The 21,110-nt window shown below is 47.0% G+C and overlaps 1 protein-coding gene across 1 annotated transcript; it reads left to right on the plus strand.

Moving 5' to 3' along the window:
* The first annotated feature begins 8,293 nt into the window (after positions 1 to 8,293).
* LOC131479251 (uncharacterized) lies at positions 8,294 to 19,349 on the plus strand. Its single transcript, XM_058659799.1, has 4 exons — positions 8,294 to 8,387; positions 11,717 to 11,889; positions 16,709 to 16,868; positions 18,976 to 19,349. Exons 1-4 carry the CDS (start codon positions 8,294 to 8,296, stop codon positions 19,347 to 19,349), a joined length of 801 nt encoding a protein of 266 aa, XP_058515782.1.
* The last annotated feature ends 1,761 nt before the right edge of the window (positions 19,350 to 21,110 follow it).

Consider the following 21,110-nt stretch of genomic DNA (forward strand, 5'->3'; position numbering starts at 1 on the left):
ACGCGCAGTAGCTGCGGGCGTACAGCTAGTGGCAGGTCGACTGGGCGCTGCACTTTTGTTCATGGAAATTCTTCATTATGATGTAACTACAGGATTTTTAATTATCAAAACGAATGCCCAGTAAGTTTCAATGTTTGCTTACACACACACAGTGATACTGACACTTCACCTTGATCATCTCTTGTCTCGTAGTCATATCCTCTAGTGTGCTAGATGCTATTTATGATTCAATTCCAATATCGATAAGAATTATAACATCCAATCATATTTTTTTTTTATATGTCTATAATGATATTGCCATATTGAGAACTTTACTTCTATATTGATAATAATCTTGATAGAAGGTCATATTCTCTCCTGGCTTCCTTCCCGTTGTCGTGGTGTCGTGTCCTCGTGTGTGTGAGCGTCTGTAGCATTACCGGTCACTCCTTCCATATGAATTTTCTTTGCGTATTGTGTCAGTATGTATATACAAAAGCGACTTTTCTTATGTCACCATCACGTCCCGAAAGACATGCTTTTCGTACCCGCTTCTTACTTTCGTCCCTATGTGCTTCTCTCCTTTCTCTTCTGTTTCGGTATGACACCTACGGTAGAAGTTTCTTCTTCTCCTCTCTGCCCCCTCTTCCACGATGGCGATGCCGCGGCGGGGGCTGGAAACACAAGAGCCATATGATGTATCTCAAGACGGTCCCCACCACCCTTTTTATTTGTCTTCTGTTGTCAGTTTACTGCCAAGTGATGCTCGTACTTCTCTCAGTGACTTTCCTTTGCCACTTCGACCATTGACAGTTGCAACACTCCGTTGAGTGTCCCTGGGGTCTTGCGCAGACCCCGCTAATTTTTTTCTTCAATCATCTCACTTTGTCCTGATCTTCACTTCGGGTGCAAGGGTTCTCTTATCAATTTTCTGCCGCCCATTCTCTCTTTATTCATCTTGTCTCTGCGGTACGTGGGCCTGTGCAGAAGGCGCATGTTTCTGTGCCTACTTTTTGCGCTAAAATACCGCCAAAAAGAATCCGTGCAGTTTGGGTGTGTGTTGCGTAGAAACATAGCTTACTTGTGTGTATCTCAGTTGGCTGAAAGCTATTGTGGCTAAACGTACTGCTCTATGTCTTTATGGCTGTCCTTTACGTTTCCTTGTATAGTTTTATAAGCCACTGTCTTTTTTTTGCTGCAGGTCCATGCCACTGCTGCTTTTTGCGCTTTATCAAATTGAAGCAGTAGACGGCAATTCTTGTCGCTTCTCACTCCAGCGCTCTTCGGCTGTTCTAGCCGCCCTCACGGTCCCTCCAGCCCCTCGCGCATCATTGCTGCTTCTATAGGCGAGGACGACTCCGTGAATTATTATGCAGCTATTGAACATCCTCATCTTTTTCTCTTTCGGCAGTCTGTCAGTTTTTGCAGTATAATCAGTACTAGTTGTAGCTGGCGGACTATGTATCTTGAAGGAATTGAGTACTAAGGGTTCACTTACTATAATGATACAGGTAGGAGGAATAGTAGTACTAGTTGTAGAGACTATATGTCCTGAGGGAGTGTATAGTAGTGGTATTAGTACTCATGTGAAAGGATCTGTGTACAGATACTATATGCACAGTACACACACTACAACAGATCCTATTGTAGACACAATGACTCCTCTGTCTGGCGTGGGACACGCTCACATATTCATGCCCATCGCCCGAGAACAAAGCCTCTATCACCACTCACGCCCTTCGTGACGACTCCCTATCTTGAAGAAAGCTGTACATACGCGGATCACTAGACTTTTTGCGTGCCGCTGTGGTGTCGTGCAACTCTCTCACGCCCTACGGAAACTGTGCGTTCGATGGTACGTCCTTTTTTGCCCAATTGCTTTTCGCATTTCTCCCGCTCAATCGACGCCATTTCGTTTTCGGTTTCGCTATCCTTTGCATTTTACACGTGGCTGACGATAGTGCACACCGGCAGCTTTTCAAAAAAAAGCATGCAAGCTCCAGTCCCTTTAAGATTGTATATATCATAGTATGTGAGATGCTTACTGTACAAGGAGAGGCAGCGAATAGACATATCACCGTTGTGACGATGCAGCTGCGCATGGAGTGATCTGCACGTCACTGCTGCTGCGTCGTAATACGAGTGCGTGCGTGCGGTTTGGAAGTCTGCGTCCTATCTAAGAGGAAAATCGTGCGTATGTTAGCGGTGTTGCCTACATACAAACAGCATCCGCTCTCTATCACAAGCACCGCCGTGCGTCAACCTGTGTACGTATGTATACGCCGTAATTCGCCTCTATACGACTAGACCTGTTATTCAGGGTTTCCAAGTTGATGTTTGCTACCGTCCAGATCACTATCATCTTGAAGAATTGTCTTGAGAATTCTTTGCTCCTGGCTAGATACGTGTAGGCGTCGAAGCTCGCATGTATACCTATCATAGTGTCGCTTTACACTTACAAACCATATTCTAGCTAGTTTCAAACATACTCGCCTCTGGGCTGCCCTGTTCAGGCGTCTTCCCTACCTGCTGGCGAGGATCAATGCAGGCTCTTCGTGCATGTATGTCAGGGGACGCGTGTGTGTGTGTGTGTCTGACTGGAGCTTCTTGCATACGCAGAGAGTCAATTAGGCGAGGTTGTTTGATAGCTGTCTATCCGTACAGATTTGATTATGTGAATATGTTGCCTGTTCACCGGAGCATATAAGTGCATACACAGTTGGAGAGGGTGCACATTTGAATATGTGTGCGTCCGTAGGTGTGCGCCACGGCAACATCTTGTGGTATACTAACGGGGATGCGTGGTCACGCGTGCTGCCCATGCGCGGTCAGCTGCCCATAACAGAGTATCTGGTTCAGATAATGCCGGTGTTTGCATTTAGGGACGAAGCGCAGCTTTCAGCACCGCAGCCACAGCACGCGTTTACTCCAGCTCACGCAGGTGTAAGAAAACAAAGACCATGTATCTGTATATGTGTCCTCCTGTATCGTAGGGGCGAAACGCTTCTCGGTAGTGTGCGCCTGTGTGCGCTCTGCCGACCTGCGCAGACGCGTAAAACGGCAGGGCCTCTTTTGTTTTTCTCCATCATATATGTTTGTATATATATGGACAAATGTGGGTTTGCTGGGTGACGCGTGGTGCGTCAAGATTACATATATACAAAGTATACTTTATACGAATACAACTAGATGTGCGTGCGTGCACACCAGCTTTCGAGTCATGCTATCCTAAGCCATATTCATAAAAATTGTTCAGACGTATCACAGACGATATCCAGAATTATATGGAGCATACGAGTGAATGTTGCACATGCGCCAAACGCGGTACAGGAATGCTTCTGCAGTTGGGCGCATATTAGAGAGAATACCCTTTTTTCTACCGGGGCGGTAGACACTTTCCGCTTGGCAACTTCATATTGGCGAAGCACCCTTACTCGCATACATTAAACAGAACTGCCGTACTGCGTGTGTGAATGTCTACCACGTATCAGGTGGATAAAGCATGTACATTGAAGTGCACAGAAGTCTGTTTTGGCCTAAAAATATGGGACGCCCACGTAGCTGTACGAAGTATACGAAGTCTCCATAGTATGTAGAGAGCGTCCAGTATATAGGGGAAGGCAGGCGAGACAACAAACCGTGATACGCAGAATTTCTGTGTATGCGTGTACGAGCCATCTCGCAGCAACACAACCTCGTGACGAGCGGGCGCGCATTCACTCGTATAGCGGCCGTCTATCCTCGGAGTCCACAGCATTCTTCGACTCTGGTTTTTAGTCAATTTCGTATCAGCGACTGCTTACAGAGGAAGGGCTTCCGCCCAGAGATGCGCGTGCCGGTTTAACAGAATTGCACACTTAGGTGTATGTTTTTCGCCGGGCCTTATCCGCTGTATCGTTGATGGTTCAGAGAAAGAAGCGACTGCTCGATGGCACCACATAGAGCGACTCTTCTGCAAAACTCTCCGCAAGGTGTAGCTTCTCCAGTAAACTCACACTATCGGGAGTTTTCAGCCACCGCTGTCCACTGCCCCTTCACAGCCGTCTAACGAGCATCAGGCGTTGGCGATGCATTCGTTTAGTGGGTGATTTTGCGATCATCCGGCAGACGACAACTGCAGAGAAAGGTGACAGGTACCGATTGCCCTGCATATTGATGTCAAATGGAGCACTGTAGCGCTGCGGTAGAACTATCACTTCCTGCTGCCAATTGGTCTCGTGTATTCTTCAGCACCAAATGGTGACACTAACATTCGCAGCTCTGACTGCCAGCTATGTCTTGCTTGTGCGTCTTCTGCAAGTAGAGGACTCACTGTTGATAAGAACGGAGTACTGGAGGAGATCCAATGCAATTCAGAACATTCTACCAGACGACAAGTGATACCGTATCAGGGGTGGTCCTGGCGTGTTGAGGGGCTATACACGTGTGCATGTGGTAACTAGTCGGCACTCCTGTTTGCACAGGCAGCTCAGTCTGCAGACATCAGCGGTCTTTTGCGCCTCCTACATACCTCACCGTACATCTACGTGCACGCATATATTTTCATGCGTCAGACCCGGACAGGCAATTTCGCGACTTGACATACACAGAGATCGCCCAGATGCAGCCGACTGACTGCACTCACTGCCGCTGCAGAAATGCGGATATCTCGAATCCATGTGAACTGCACAGAGACAACCCCTGGAGCGACGGCAGACTCAGATGGGTATGTCTGTGCACCAAGGCTCTTTTCCTCTGCCCATTAGACGCGCGCTGGAGAAAGCTGTGAGGGTGAGTATACGTCGTGCCGTACACTTGACTGACCTTCACAGGTGTGTACTGGCATTACGTCTCTTGCATATATGTACTATAGACTTTACCTTTCTTAGTCAGAGAAATCCAGCTTCACCTACCTGGTATGTGTAGTGATGTACACGTACGTGCTTACTTCCTCTGAATCACCGCAGGCTAGTGCGCTTGACAGATGCAAGCCTGCCGGCTTCACAAACAGGGCAATTTGTACTGACTTTTAGGTACCTCTATATGTATAACCGTTGCACCTCTCCGATGGATAGGGCTGTCACTGTAAACCGATATGCACTGTGTCAGCAGCTGTAGGTAGCTACGTACGCTAAAACAAAGTGAAGGCACATTCATGCGTATGCGCACACCTAGCTACACGTGTAGCTCTGCATATTCACGCGCGAGGGGCATCTCCTGCCACGTGGGCAGGAAGGCATGCGACAAAGCCCAGGAGTCGAACTGCAGCCTTCGATTGTTTTTCAAGCTTGGCAAACGGAAGTGCGAGCGTGAACACCACTTTTTACTCGGGTGTAGAAGGCATCGCCTTTACAGCTTCAGCCAATGTCTCCGCACAGCATCCTTACGCATCCTCCAGGCTTTGGAGGCATTGTAAGAATCACTGCCCTTCGTGATGGCTCTTCATGACCCGCAGTGTCTACGGAAACCCCGTTAGAGACTTGCGACTCCGTTGTAAAAAGCGTTGGCTCCTCGTGTTAATGCCGACAGGCTAGTTCTTGTATGTCATACACACAATGCAGTAAATCTTTCCCATTGTGGCAGATATACTGAAACATTCGCAACAGCTCTATGTGGGCCAAGAAGGTTTCCTGGTGTAATTGTTATATCTTGAGGAGGTACCAAACAACACCTCATCCTAATAGTCACCGTACTGACCGCTGTTGTTTCCAAGAACGTGTCCCCGCGGCCGAAGAAGCACATGAAGCCATTCCGTGACAAGGTCTTGGTTATGAGCGGCACCTACTTGCTCCTGCTTAACCCAGCATACTTTCGCTTCCTAGCAGAAGCTGAAGTAATTCGAGACCGACACGGGGAAATCATATTTTCAGCGAGCATGTCGATGCGTCAACACAGCCCGAGCGACAGTGGGGGCTGCTGGTGTTGCTCGGACCACGACAACCACTGCGCATCGCTCTGCGTCCAGCATTCGCTACTCTGTCTCGAAATCGAGAGCACACATCACACCTCTATATTCTTGTTTTGCCTTTCCACTACTCCAAAGACATACAGAGGGTCAAGTACTTCGTGAGAGAAACGCTGGAGTCAGTAGCGGTCTCCGCAAGACACGCGGTTGCGGTTAAAGGACCCACTAGAGTCTAACGCGCGTGTGTCGCTGGCTCCTCAAAGGTGTACATACAGTCACTAGAATAGGAGGATACTTCTGAAAAGTAGTCGAAGCCACAAAAGAATTACAAGTAGCATGCATGTACTGCTCGTACGCCGGAATCAGCAGAACCGCTTTATACAGAAGCAGAAGTATGCCTCGTGAAGAGGAGCCAATACTGGGAGTTGCTGCAACGGAGAGCGGTGCGGCAGTCCGGGTGCCGCAGCCCCAGCACCAATACCGGCACACGCATTGGCGGCGAACTACAGTGTACACAAAATGTCAGTTAATCCGCTCTTTTCCTTGTCCTGTTCAGTAATGTATTCTCTTCTTGCAGAAGAAGCGGCTTTCTTCCTTCCTGGACTGAAGGACGACGCGGACTAGCAGCATCGTGCTGATCACACAGTAAGCAACCCCCAGCGACGTGCGCTTTTTGTAATGTCGTTGTGTCGTGTGCACTGTTTGATAATGTATTTGCTCCTCCATCTGCATCTTTATCTCTTGGTGTCACCATTTGCTAAGAAGGCGGAGCTAGATATACGTGGTCGAACTCACACGTGAATTTGCTATCTGAGAAGCATAGGTGGAGATGAAGAGAGTTACACGAAGTGAAAGAGACACACAGGGAGACGGGGCTGAGGAAGAAGAGCGCAGGCAGAGAGGCAGGAGGCACAGAGATAGATGGTAAGCGAAGGAAGGATAGACAAGAACAAGCAGTAGGTGGCAAATGCGTTTTTGTGGTGCGGTTGTATATGGCCAGCGCCACGAGCTGGTTTGCTAAAGCTTGTAGTCTGGAAAGTGCTGAAGTGCTCACAAACTTTAGTTTCACGACAGCCTCTGCGATAACAGTGCACATACAGACGCACTAAACGTGTTTTATTCGGGGAATTCCAGTGAACGTCTCGATAGTGTGTGTGCTCTCACCGTTCTACGTGCCGCTGTGTACATGTCGCATAGGTTGTCCTTCATGCGGACGGGGTCAGCTGTGTGCCGCGCTGACGACTTGACTGCGTCATTGGCTTGTATTTACTAAAGTAGTTCAAGTTAAAGACAACACAGTGACGACACAGGGTCCAGATACCTCCTAGACTAGGATATTATCATGGCCCTGTCTAGAAGTACTGGCCAGGTAGAAGATGAACTGAACCTACATGATACCCAGAAAAGAGTGCCTTATACTACATGGCTCTCACGATTAAATTGGATTGCGAGTATGCACGTGAAGGTATGATTTTCGCCCGTAGATCCTGCCTGCATGAACACACACTTGTCTACGTTAACATCCAGAGGGAACATGAACTCACGTGTCTGTGTGACATGTCCGCAGAATGGATAAGTCATGGGAATCATTCGTGCTTGCAAGCTAGTAGAGTACAGAGTCCCTGCTGTATGTGTGTGGACTCTCGTAAGCAAGCGTCCACGTGTATAAATATGTATAAAACTATTTATATGTGTGGAAGCATTTATACGCAGACCTACGTAGACACATGTACACATGTATAGACACAACTCTACAGAAACACAGCGCGGCCGACACAGGCGGCCGCATAGTTACACCCTGGCAGGCGAGTGACTCTCGAGCAAAAGCATCCGAAGGAACCGCGGCATACGGAGTCGTACGCACCGCCTTCACCTAAACAGGTAATGCTGAAAGGGTCGAATAGTCACCGTGCGGAGTTGTACAAAGCAAAAGTGTGAGGAAAGATGGTGGGGTCGACAGGTATAGGGGGTAGGTGGGCAAGGAAGAAGTGCGGGCGAAGACGTTGACGGGTATCAGTGCACGCAGCGTACATTCACGTTCGCAGAGTTAGCGGAAGAAGCAGTGCTCCAGTACAGTACTTCTGCAGTCGAGGAGAAGGCGTAGTTACACTGGAGAGAGGCATGTGGCCTAGCGTCTACGCTGTGGTCGGTGGTGAAACTCATGAACATGGTAGTATGTGTCCTTACAAGAAATCCGCAAGCCGCTGCAAAGAAAGTCCTCTCGCTTTTTCTGGGTGGGGGCTGGTCTCTGTCAGAGGCATATTCGTCGATCGTCAGTAGACACACCCATTATGAATGTGCCGACCGTTTTGGATTTCTGCGATGAAACCACGCTGTCGTTATTACAGACCAGTTTGACCGGAGAGTGGTTCTTGTCGGCGCCGGCTGAGGTGTACATACACTCGAGAGCCTATTGGAAAGTTACGAAACATGGCTTCTGCGGAGAGCTGGAAGGCACTTCTCGAAAAACGGGGGGCCGATGAGCCGTTGCAAAAGGTCATCGACGGTCTCCTTACCGTTTGCTGTGAGACTTACCAGCGTTTATTCCCAATAACGGCTTTGCAAATATAGCCTTCGCACCATGCATCATCAGTCGCATGCGTTCATACGGTATATGCATTTGAGAGCTTATAAGCAGCTCTGCACTACGTACAACGAGCAATGTCTTTGCAGCTACAGCGTTTCTACCATGCATCATCAGACACACGTATTCATATACAACATTCGTGTGGAGGCCAATGAGCAGCTGTAGACTGCGTTGAACGCGTGGGTACTATTACATTTATGTGAGCCGATGCAACCCGACATATTATGAGAGGCGACACTACTCGACGCGTGGACCTGAATCTTCTCTGCGCTTTGTAGATTCGTCCACATATTGTTCTACTGACATGTTGATACACAAAGTAGTCTTGGTGCGCAGGCGGGGAGACGGCACTGGCTGATAGCAATGCTATCATGTTATGCTAGGGGACACTTGCGGTGCAGAAAGCCCACATGACCATACACGTAGGCGTGGAAGAGCGCCGATTATGGGTTCCCTCGATCCTGTTTCCGCAGCGCCTGAACCACAGCTAGCACTAATTTACAAGCTTGTACGTTCACAATAATACTGAGAGACTGCTCCCTTCGACTATCGCTGGTAGTGCTTCCTGCAAGCAAGCATAAGCTTTCCTCGAATGCCTTTTGTTGAACACGAAACAGCTGCTTGTAGCGTACAACACTTTGATGTGAAGCCTTGTCTTGTCACCAAGGCAGAACGCGCCTACCACCCAGCAGCGCCAGTAGCAGCCGCTTCGCATACGCAAAAAGGCAGAGTGGTTCGTCTGGCGCAGGCCGGCAAAGAACGGATGGAGAAGCCAGTCGAGCTGCCCACAGGTTTGACTCTTTGGTGCCTGAGATTAGAATGGCCAGTACATCATGTGTGCACTGGACAGATGTGTGGTGCGCTCATGCCTCTCTTGTGCCCTCAGGTGCTTTCCTCCTTGTTACATTATGTACCCATTACATATAAGGATTACGGTGGGACGTACGTCTCTCACTTTTGCAAATACATCGAGGCACAGTGTCGCTTTCTTCTTCTCTTCTCCGTACGATGTTTTCCTTTTCCCTGTGACCGAATGAGCACATCATCAGTGAGGGGGAGAAGTGACGGTATTCTGCGCCTTTCCCAGCCCTCCTAACACTTCCCGCTGGCCTGCGTCAGGATGCTCTGAGAGTACCTGCCCAGTCGCTAGCACATGCACGTAGTGTCTCTGTGACACTACGCACGCGTCCCCCTCTCAGAGAGAGAGAGACGATGCATTGAAGCTAGCGAGCGTGTCGGAGTACACGTTTTGATGAGACGCAACGAAAAGACAATACAATGCCTACAAGTGTGTATCTCCGCCTTCGCTTTGCATACGACGTACATGGAGACCCGTACAGATGTGCACGCGGGGTAGCCCGCTTGCGCGTGGAGTCCTTTGAGTTTCTCTATGGTAACACAAAAAGATGCATCGAAACGTAGGCATGCAGTTTGAAGTCGCTCACAAGTAGAAAGGATTTGAAGGAGGGTGGATGAGTGTAAGGAGTAGTAAGCTACCGGTCCTGTTTGTGGGTGCGATGCAGGGACCTTGTTGAGAGTGATATACGTATCGAGCGTACTGAACGTTTGATAGGCTATTCAGTTGAACTAAGATTTACATACACATAGGGCGTGTGTGCATGCATTGGTACACAGCGTTTGCAGGGAACCTTTTGATTCAAAAAGCACGCGGCAGCAGACCTGTTGTTCTAGGACTCACCACACCACAGGTAGCAGCACACGAACGTGGGGTGTACATGCAATAAGTATAACTTTGCACCATGTATACGGAGACGATCTGCAGAGTTGCATAGTAGAAATGGGTACAGGGGGATGTGCACATGAGCTGTATGTCAAAGTTATCCGCTATGGTCGGGAATATATATGGGGTCATACTATCTTCTTCTGGTATGAAGATAATGTACATACGTAGGGAGTTGTTCGAAGAGCCACAGACCTGTGTACGCTGAACGTTTGTAAGACTTCCACATGCCTTCATGACTTTCGAAAAAGATAGTCTAGATGAAGAATGGGCTCAAGTGGGTACAGAGCATGTCCAAATGCGCTAGCGCGTCTGTGTTGATATCTCTCTGTATGAATACCTTCTAGATGCATCCACAAAGAGAAACGGAGGATACGACACACGCACAGAAACGTAAACACACACGGGCGTTTGCTCTCTCCCTTCCCTCTAACGGGTTGTGCCTGCAATCATAGAGGATACGTATTCTGCAGTGAAAGAGGCGGCCGAAGAAAGCTCACAAGCTGAAAGCCACTGTTTCGAACACTACATACAGTTTCTAGAAACCACGTTCTGATTGTGACAGAGAGTCACAGGGACGTGCTAACGGCTAGAAGTGACTGCATTTGAATGACCGACAGACATCCCATAAGCTGTCGCCTCCTGGCGAAGAGACAGTGTAGAGCCACCGCACTGCAAAGTCTTGGAAAGACAGTATCCTAACTTGCAGAGAGAGCCTTTCCTTCTTCGAACACCATTTTGCTGTGCGTGCTATCTTCTCATTCAAAATTGCAGTAGCCCCTCGGAAACGTTTGTAGTAGGGAATGTAGACATCTAATCAGTACGGTTCGTTTATGTCATGCATATTTGGAGAGAGGTAAAGTTCATGCAGCTCCACGCAGACTCGTATATACACGTATAAGTATATGTATCTCCATTAACACACCGTGTAGACGTACATTTACACGCTTCTGAAGGTGCTTTATTCTCAGTAGCTACTTACTGTGTGCCTGTGGCTACACAGAGTCATGGGATGTGTGAGTTTGAGGGAGTACACGATATTTCTACTCAGGTTTCCGTGCATACTGATTGCCTCTGGAGCACATATTTATAGATGTATGTGCGTGTATATGTGTGCGTATATCTATATATATACACGCTCATATGCGCTCAGTGTGTTAAACAAAGCGTTGTAATGGTATCTTAGTGTATATACCTGTGCCTATGCATCTAGCAGCGCGTGCTGTTGCCGCATGCGTTTCTTTCGCTTGCCGAGCTGGCTACTGCTGCTTCTCGCCCGCACAAAGATAGACTCTTTCCAGCTCTTTCTTTCTTTCTTTCTGCACGTCATATAATACGCACGTGAAACTTATGTGCCCTATTGGTGGTAATCAGCCATAGGGGCATATATGCATGCTTGCATGCCCGTGGTAGTGCACTCTTCTGATGCTGGTTTTTTTTTTGCTTTCTGCTGGTGCTAGCGCGCTTGGGTAATAGCATCACTCTTTTCGTATGCGAGCGAAGTGACGTTGTTGCACGCATGCAGCGAAAATAGCCACAGCACTCCGCGGAACCGAAGTGGAAGCGCTGGGACAACAGAACGCATTTGGTGACGAGCAACTTACTGTCGACGTACTGGCAGAACGATTGCTACGTAACTACGCAGAAAAAGAGTCTCTCATTAAGGCGATAAGCAGTGAAGAAGACACCCCCTTGAAGGTAATGTATGTGTCGGCGAATCTCTATTGCAAGTCATATATTACACAGATGAAACTTATGTTATTCGTGCCGCCGTAGATTCTCTTTTCGTGGGATCGCACGTGTAGAAAGGTAAGGAACTTGTTGAGTAGAGCTCTGCAGATTACAACATACGTGAAGATCCTGTGCACTCTGCCGCCGTGAATTCTGGTTTTATGGGGTGGGCGTATGTTGTGTGTATGTAACCAAGCTAGTAGACTTGTGATGATTTCTTCTACACGAAAGTCACCTGTCTGGGTGTGTGTATTGCTCGTTCTCATGCTCCCGTATGTCTGTTTCCAGTATTGTAGTACTAGTAGTGTAATAATAATACTAGTATTATTGCTAGTAGTAGCGTACTGTGTTTTCACGTGGTTGGTGTACGTGTGCACATATATATACGAGCCAGTGGACCTGTGATGCGTGCTTCTACTCGAAGGTAATGTATGGGTGTTTATGTGCAGAGTTTTCGTTCTTAAGGTACGGTAATCCTGTTCTCAAAGGTGTAATACTAGTCGTTTAGTAATAATGGGTGGAATACTATTGGTGGTAGTCTATTGTGTTCTCGTGGGGCTGCGCGTGTGTGTGTGTACACATTCAAGCCAGTGGATCTGTGATGCATGCTTATATACGTACGTCATGTATCTGTGTGTGTCTGTGGTATGCCTGAATCTTTTGCTCGTTATGTAGGAACATCATATCTGTGTAGTGTGACTGCTATTCTATTGGCGTGAGAGAGCTTGTAGTAATAAAAAGGGGCTGTACGCGCGTACGCGTACGCAGGAGAGTTCATTACAAACGTTCCTACAGTTGAAATTGAGGGACGGAGAGCTACGAAAGAGGGTAGCAAAAAAGGAGATGACGAACGCTGGAGCTCGAGCAATAGCACCAGAAGAGAGAAGCATGCAACATATACAATAACAGACTGGCGCGTACAAACATAGCTTTACTCATGTATTGTAACAGACTTTTCCCCCCCTCCCACTCTCCCATGTCTATGTGGCGTGTGTCCTCCACATACACAGATGCGTATGTATGTATCAGTTCGTCTACATCGTCTAGGACCCTCACATGCCTCCCTGTCGTCTATGCTGTTGTTTTTACAGCAACAAATACACTAAGACATACATACACACAAACACACACGGGTAGGCATGCCTCCTGTCTCAAATGCGCGTATGTGTGTGTGCGTGTGTATGGGGGTGTGTGTGTGTGTGTGCGTGTGTTTTTGTGTGTGGGTGTGTCATATATGTGTCGTCTGGAGTTCAGACGTCTTTTTCGTGTGAAGACAGACGCAGAGGGGTTCTTATGAGAACCCGTCCGAGACGTCTCACACTCAAAAGCCCACGCATCCCTGCACATATACGTACAGCATCACACATATATACATATACACAAGGGCATACAAGTGGAAATATAGAGGTGTACTTCACCTTCAAACACGTGTGCATGTATGAGATGTCAGCACATCTGTTTTCACGTGCATAAATTCACACACTGATGTACGGGTAGTCATTCAAGACTGCTTACGTACACAGAGTAATGTACAAATACACATATTATGTAGCTGTTGCTCACACAAACTAATAACGTGAATATGCTCGTACATTGTTCTTGCTTACACAGACTAGTACTGTACACATACTCGCACGTATAGCTGTTGCTCACACAAACTTACGTACACATAGTCATGTATAGCTGTTGCTTACACAGACTAATAATGTATAGGTATACATACGTGGCTGTTGCGTACACAGTCTGATAATGTACACATGCTCGCACGTAGCTGTTGCTCACACAAACTTACGTACACATAGTCATACATAGCTGTTGCTTACACAGACTAATAAAGTATAGGTATTCATACGTGACTGTTGCGTACACAAACTGATAAAGTACACATGCTCATACCTAGGTGTTGCTTACTCAGACTATCAATGTGCACATACTCATAGATCGCTGGTGCTTACATAGACTAACAATATATACATAGTCATACGTAGCTGTTACTTACACAAACTAATGGTGTACACATGTTCATATATAGTTGCAGGAGAACGACGTCTTATAATGTTGGGGAGTCGGCGGGCCTCGTACAGTAAAAGGGAGCCTGCATGAAAGTGATGCTGTCAGGTCCAAACTACATGAGTGGTGTACGCATACCTACACGAGCACGTTTCACACATTGCCTTTGCGAGTGAATTCGTATATTTCTACGTGTAAGCCCGTGCGTGTCAACTTCCGCATGTGCGTATGTGTAATGTTTCAGTATCATGTTGCTTATGAATATATATATATACATACATGTATATGTGTATAAGTATATAGTACACGTCGTTGCGTTGTGCCGCGTAGGTCTAGAAGCGTGTGAATGCTTCTGAATTGGTTCATGCATATGCACACAGACGTCATATTGCATACGCTTGGCAACCTACTGCCTTGCATGAAACACACGTAAGTCCAAAGTTAGACTGAGTGACAACGTGTACAAGAATGCATAACGGGGGAACGCATAATACATGTATACCTGCAGACATACGCATCTCTGAAGGCATGCTACGTGAACACACGCTGACTTGGGCTCTGTGGTGTAGGACTGAGGGCGTTTGCATATACTCATTAGGCCACGTTTTGTGTGGACATGGCCGCATTGGTGCTTGCAGGATTATACTGTACACTCTAGGTGTCGCAGTAATCCACTTTCTTACTCACTGGTCAGCAAACATATACATCTCTGTACATATGTGTACATGTGTGCATATCCACTACCGAACATACAAATACATTTTGGTACATACATATATATATATATATATATATACTGATATACTCAGCACCGAACAGACATTCACAATCTGGTGTACGCATATCTGTATATCTATTTGCGCACGCACTGTCGAACAGACATATACATACAAGTACATACTTCACATATATATATATATATATATATATGTACCTAGTGTTGGGCACATACATATGCAGCTGTATATATATGTACGCTTCACAATCACGTGCGCGTGATAAGTTGCCGATACACATCCCTTTCTGTACACGCATACATACGTACACACATACGCTTAGAGGGTATTGCATGCGCACGATTTCTTGCTGTCAGGTCTTCACCCCAGCTCAAATTCCCTCAGTTATATACTATTCCCAGTGTGAAGTCTAACCCACACAAACACGCACACGCACGCACACCAGCTTCGTATGTTTGTGCCTGCGCACACATGTCTGTGATTCTACCCTACTAATCGTCAGAGCATGAGATTAAGTCTTTTGTGGACAATCGCTGCATATATGCCTACTAGAGAGAGAAAATAGGAAATCTACCTTGCGCAGCATCGCATTGAATTTGAGATACAAGAATGATTTAGTGTCTGGAAAGAAACGTTTCATGCCTGCCGTGTGCAGTGCACTGTATTCTAAGAGAGCACTGTGATCTTGTTCTCCTCACTGCATCATTCATACGAGTGCAGTGCCGTGCATCGTCTTGAACGAAGAAAGCTGCTGCGGGTATTTCGTCTCTACTGGAGGGTGTGTCTACGTGCGCTGCTGCCGGGGCTGCGGCTGCTGCTGCTGATGCTGCTGCTGCTGCTATCGCTGTTATTACTGTTGCAAGAAGAAATAGAAGAGGAAGACCGGCGGTAACCATGCACATATACCGTAGATGTTTATCCATCACACATTCATATGTTTAGCTGCCGTTCTTCGTCACACGTCAACAGGACAGTCGTCTATTTTGATGAAGTCCATCGATATATAAAGGAAGTGCAATATAAGATATGCTATGGAAGAGCACTGAACACGTTAACGTTCCCCATTGCTGCTGTTTCCCGTCAGCTGTTGTGAGAAGACGAGAGATATTTCAGGTGGAAGCGCTTCTGTATTGCCTGTCTGTATCTACTGTAGGAACCGTTACAGGGCAGATTTACATAAAATAAACGCCCCATGAGTTTTATCAACTTTTCCACAGACAAAAACTATCATACATTTGTGTAAAGTACATGTATGTATATATATACGGGCCACTAGTGCAAATAGACCCGTCGCTAACGTCCGTGCACGAGGGCTCAAAGAAACGCTCATTCGAAGCGTCAGCAGCATCCGTAAGCAAACAATGCTGGGCTCCCTGTGACGGTGCACTCCACACACGTATACAACCCGTCCTCCACGGATACTTAAGCACTAGACAAAAGTATGTGTAATCATTCGAACAAATATCAGAACAAATACGCGGCTTGGGGAGGAAAACGTCTTCCTTCGTCGTCTCACAATAATATAGATATTCATTCATGCACGCAAGGGCGCAAGGGCATACTTAGTAGCAAAGGAAAACTGCTCTGAAAAGACAGTTCTACCTGACAATCCCAAGTGCACTTTTATATCTACATACACGTGTATATATTATATATATGTACCTTCAAGCATACAGCTACATTCATATACATATATATATATATATATACATTAGCGAAAACAGATGGGGAGGGGCATGCATGTATGAGCGCAAAGACAGGGAGAGCACCAGCATTCGTATGTTCTAGAAGGGAACAGACGGCGTGCCTTCCTCTCCTTCCCGTCCCTCCTTCCATGCTAGTTTTCGCGCACATATGTACATATATGTATGTGTACATACACTTATATATATATGTATATGTGTGCTGGGACGAGTTGATGTGTGTGCGTGTGTGTGCGTGAATGTAACTACAGCGAGGGATAGAACTTTCAATGATGTTATATTGAAAAACCATGTCAATGAAGTATATGTCTTTATCTGAGTTTTTTTTGCTGATAGGAATGCCATGAAGATGGAGAGTTTATATTGTGCTGGGATCCTCTCGATGGGAGCAGTATTGTCGATTGTAACTGGAGCGTTGGTACTATAGTAGGTATATGGCGGCTTCAGCATCATGGCCTCCACTGGAAGGGAACGGAAACGCTTGTTAATCAAACAGGTACTGTATACTACATTAACATGGGGTGACTATGTGTATCCAGTAAAAGGTGAACAGGCACATGACTAAGCGCGCACATGAATGGGCGTACGAGAGGGCACACGTGACCAGACGTCGCAGGGTACGTATGACTGGGTCCATAGCAGCGCTCGTGTCCGGCGCCACACGCTGCCACACGAGTGAACACGTGAGTGCACATGTGAGTGTGCTCACGAGCCGGCAAGTGAGCTTACATGTACGAGTGGGCACGTGTAGAGTGGGTGCGTGAGTGTACGTGTACGTGTTTGTGCGAATATGTACATCAATGGGTAGTATGTGCGCGCATGAGTGCGCACTGAGTGTACATGTGAGTGTACATATGATTGGGCACGTGAGTGTACATGTGAGTGTACATATGATTGGGCACGTGAGTGTACATGTGAGTGTACATATGATTGGGCACGTGAGTGTACATGTGAGTGTACATATGATTGGGCACGTGAGTGTGCATGTGAGTGTACATATGATTGGGCACATGAGTGCACATGTGAGTGTACATATGATTGGGCACGTGAGTGTACATGTGAGTGTACATATGATTGGGCACGTGAGTGTACATGTGAGTGTACATATGATTGGGCACGTGAGTGTACATGTGAGTGTACATATGATTGGGCACGTGAGTGTGCATGTGAGTGTACATATGATTGGGCACATGAGTGCACATGTGAGTGTACATATGATTGGGCACGTGAGTGTACATGTGAGTGTACATATGATTGGGCACGTGAATGTACATCTGAGTGTACATATGACTGCGAACGTGAGGGAACTTGTGAGTGAGCATATGGCTGGCCGTATGAGTGGGCTGGTAGGTGTACATGTGAGTGCGCATTCAAGTGGCCATATGTGGGGGCACGTGGACTGTACATGTGAGTGATGTATTTGTGTCATGTTTTGTACGGTAGGTGTGCAAAAGCGCTCGTTATTCACAGCACGCGAGCCACTTCGAATATGTTTATCATGAATCGGGAGCGAGAGGGGCGTGTGCATGCGTGTGTATCTCTTGCCATCTACTGCGCGTAATGCTGTAGACGAGGGTAGAGCGCGGGACGCTCCGTATTGCATTTTATGTCTTTATGCTACTGAGGGGCGGCTGAGTGTACTACGTCTTTCCTTTTTTCCCGCGTCTATACATGCAGGGGTAGGTCGGGGCTCTACCTCTTACCCTCAATATGTCCATCCATTTGAAGGGAAGTACTGTGCCCAAGTCTTCAGCTGAGCTGTGGTACTGCTCATCTCTCCACCATCTGCGGCTGCTGCTTTGCTTCTCGGCGTCTACGTATTCCTACTCTCACACCTCAGCACACACCTATAAATAGGTGTAGGTGTGCAGCACTTCTTGTAAGAAAACTCCTCGAACATGTGTAAGTAGGAGTGTCTGCAGAGACAAAGCATACCTCGTTTTCCCGAAGAGACCGGTCACTTGGTCTCTTGACGGCGTGCTCGTGTGTATAAGCCTCAGCACACACGTATATGTATGTGAAGCACCTCTTTTGTGAACTTCAGGACCATATACAAACAGTTGTGTCGATGTGTGTACAGGGTCTCTTGTGTGTATATCATAGCCCTATACGAACAGGGGTGACGTAGACTCCACAGAAATGTACAATCAGGGGTGTCGGTGTATGTACAGCTTCTCTGGTGTGAACCCTAAAGTCATATACAAGCAAGGGTGTCGGTGTATGTACACCGCGTCTTGTGTAAGCTTCGTAGGAATATACGAGCAGAGGCGTGAGCAGAGAGGGAGACACAGGGCCTTGCATAGGAAGCCCCATGGTATCATCAGAACGAAATGCTTGTGCTCTCAGGGCTCGTAGTAAGTAGCGCCTAAATGCCTGAGGGGTTAATTTACTTCCTGATTTACACTAGGGCAGATGAAGAAGTATATATGTATACATATTCACCACGCATATAAGTGTGAATCGATGCGACAATGTTATATGCAAAGGCTTCACGCCTGCCTACAGCCCCCCACCCCATACCTGTAGACGAAAAGGGGCTGTCTACGAGGAAATAAAGAGAGAGAAAGAGCCACGACTCCATAGTAGGTACGTGATGCGTTCAGGACGGCAGCAAGTAGCTGCGGTGGTGGTAGTGTACGGCCCTCGAACAACCGCGGTTGTGGCACTGAACCCCTCGCAGCAGGGGGCGGCGCAGCAAGAGCAGATGGGGGATGCGTTGCAAGAAGACGGACAAGAAGGAAGATCTATGCACGGGAAGAAGTGTATTTTCAGCGTTCGATTAGCAGACGACGGAGCGCCCGTGGTTGTGGGAGAGCCTCGCATACGCTCACAGGCGAAAATCTTTGCACCAGCGAATCTCCGAGCCGCTCAGGACTTGCCCGAATATCAGAGACTTGTCAACTATTGGATGGAGAAACGATATACCCTTCGCTATACAGGTGTGGGAGCAAAAGAAAAACAGCGTTTTCGCTTATGATCATGAACGCCTCTGTGTGCTCCCTATGTATCACGATGCCTTTGTGATGGAGTTACTTACCCTACTGTACACACCTGTGCATACACACACACCGTTCACTATTCTACTTGGTGATGATAAACGCCTCTGTGGATCAATCGCTCTGTATTAGGAGCGCCGTTCACGTACTACGTATGTGTGCACACACACACACATACACCTCGTTCGCTTTCGCAACTCGTTATTTCTGTACAGACACACACACACACACACACATACATACATAGATTCTGTACAGACACACACACACACACACACATACATACATAGACATTGTTCTCTGAGGTAAGTATTAGCGCCGCTATGTGTGAACTCTGTATGTTGAGATGCCTTTTTCGCACTTGCGGATGTACGCTCCTGCGTGCACAGACACTGACACACACACAAACACACGCACACACACACACACACACACACACACACACACATATTCACGTCGTCTTCTTTTTGGTAACTGTGAATGCCTGTGTGTGTTGTCCATGTATCAAGACGTCCTTGACGCACTCTATATACCTACACGTCTCTACGTAAGTATGCACATATAGTTGTATTTCGAAGCACGTGTGCACAATACGTTATACATACATACACCCCAAAGAGACGTCTTGCATGTGTGTATATGCGTGAAGGTAAGTTCACATGAGCGCTCCGCTGAAGACACGATTTCTGCATTGTACTGTTACATGCGTATACTTCATCATTATTGCTAAGAAGGCATTTCGAGCCACTTGCATCGGCAGCGCAAGAATACACTTCCCCATGTTGGAGGATCATTGCCAACCCTCACGTATATAAGTATGTGTATATATATATGTACAAATATATATGTGTATTTCTGCGAACTCCAAGGTATTGTGGTAGGGGAGTGTCCTCAAAAAATCCATCATGAGAAGATTGTTGCTCGGCCCCAAGTTTTTGCTGATAATCAGCGTATCACGGTAGACGACTGAGAAGAGCATAGGAACAACTTTACTTGTACGCAAAAATGTGGAGAAAGAAAGTCATTCGTCTCTTCTGTCTGGCTACTTGCAATGGTTCCGCACGAGCTGCACATTACATATGAGCGTTCGGTACTACAGGGACTTCTGTGAATATGTCTCCACTACCACTGGCAAGAAGCGTGAAAGCAGCTGCAGCTTACGAAACATATATTCAGTGCTCTATACGAAGTGGGAGGCGCAGCGACATTTCGTGATGGTTTCAAAGACCAAGACGAGAGGGTGGGCCCGCGCATGACGTTCGACGCCAGTCTGGTGGTGCTACTCATCCTTCTTGGTGTAGATGCCTGTGTATATGTGTGTTTGTGCAGATATGTGGGGTGTGTTTGTGTCTATGTGTGTGTGTGTGTCTGGGCATTTTAATATTTGTGTGTGTGTGGTGTATGTGTGAATATACATGTGTGTAGGTGTGCATCTATGTGAGTGTGTCCTATTTGTGTGCATACGTGTGGGTGTGTCTGTCTTTGGCTGTATATCTGCATGTATGTATGCTTGTATGTGGCTGTGTCTCTAAGGTGTGTGTATATGTGTCCCATATATGTCCCTATACATACAATTGTCCAACTGCTTGGTGCACATACTCGCGTAGTCATAATCGCTTGATGGTACTTAGCTGATTAAAACTTGTATGCATGTTTTCACTTTGTGCTTGCGTTGCTTTTTTGCCAAGAGAAGACAGCGTCAGTCGCTTTGTGGTGTAGTACACAGGACTTCCATATTCGTT

The sequence above is a fragment of the Ochotona princeps genome, unplaced genomic scaffold (assembly GCF_030435755.1).
Source record: "Ochotona princeps isolate mOchPri1 unplaced genomic scaffold, mOchPri1.hap1 HAP1_SCAFFOLD_5287, whole genome shotgun sequence".
In the NCBI taxonomy this organism is placed as follows: domain Eukaryota; kingdom Metazoa; phylum Chordata; class Mammalia; order Lagomorpha; family Ochotonidae; genus Ochotona; species Ochotona princeps.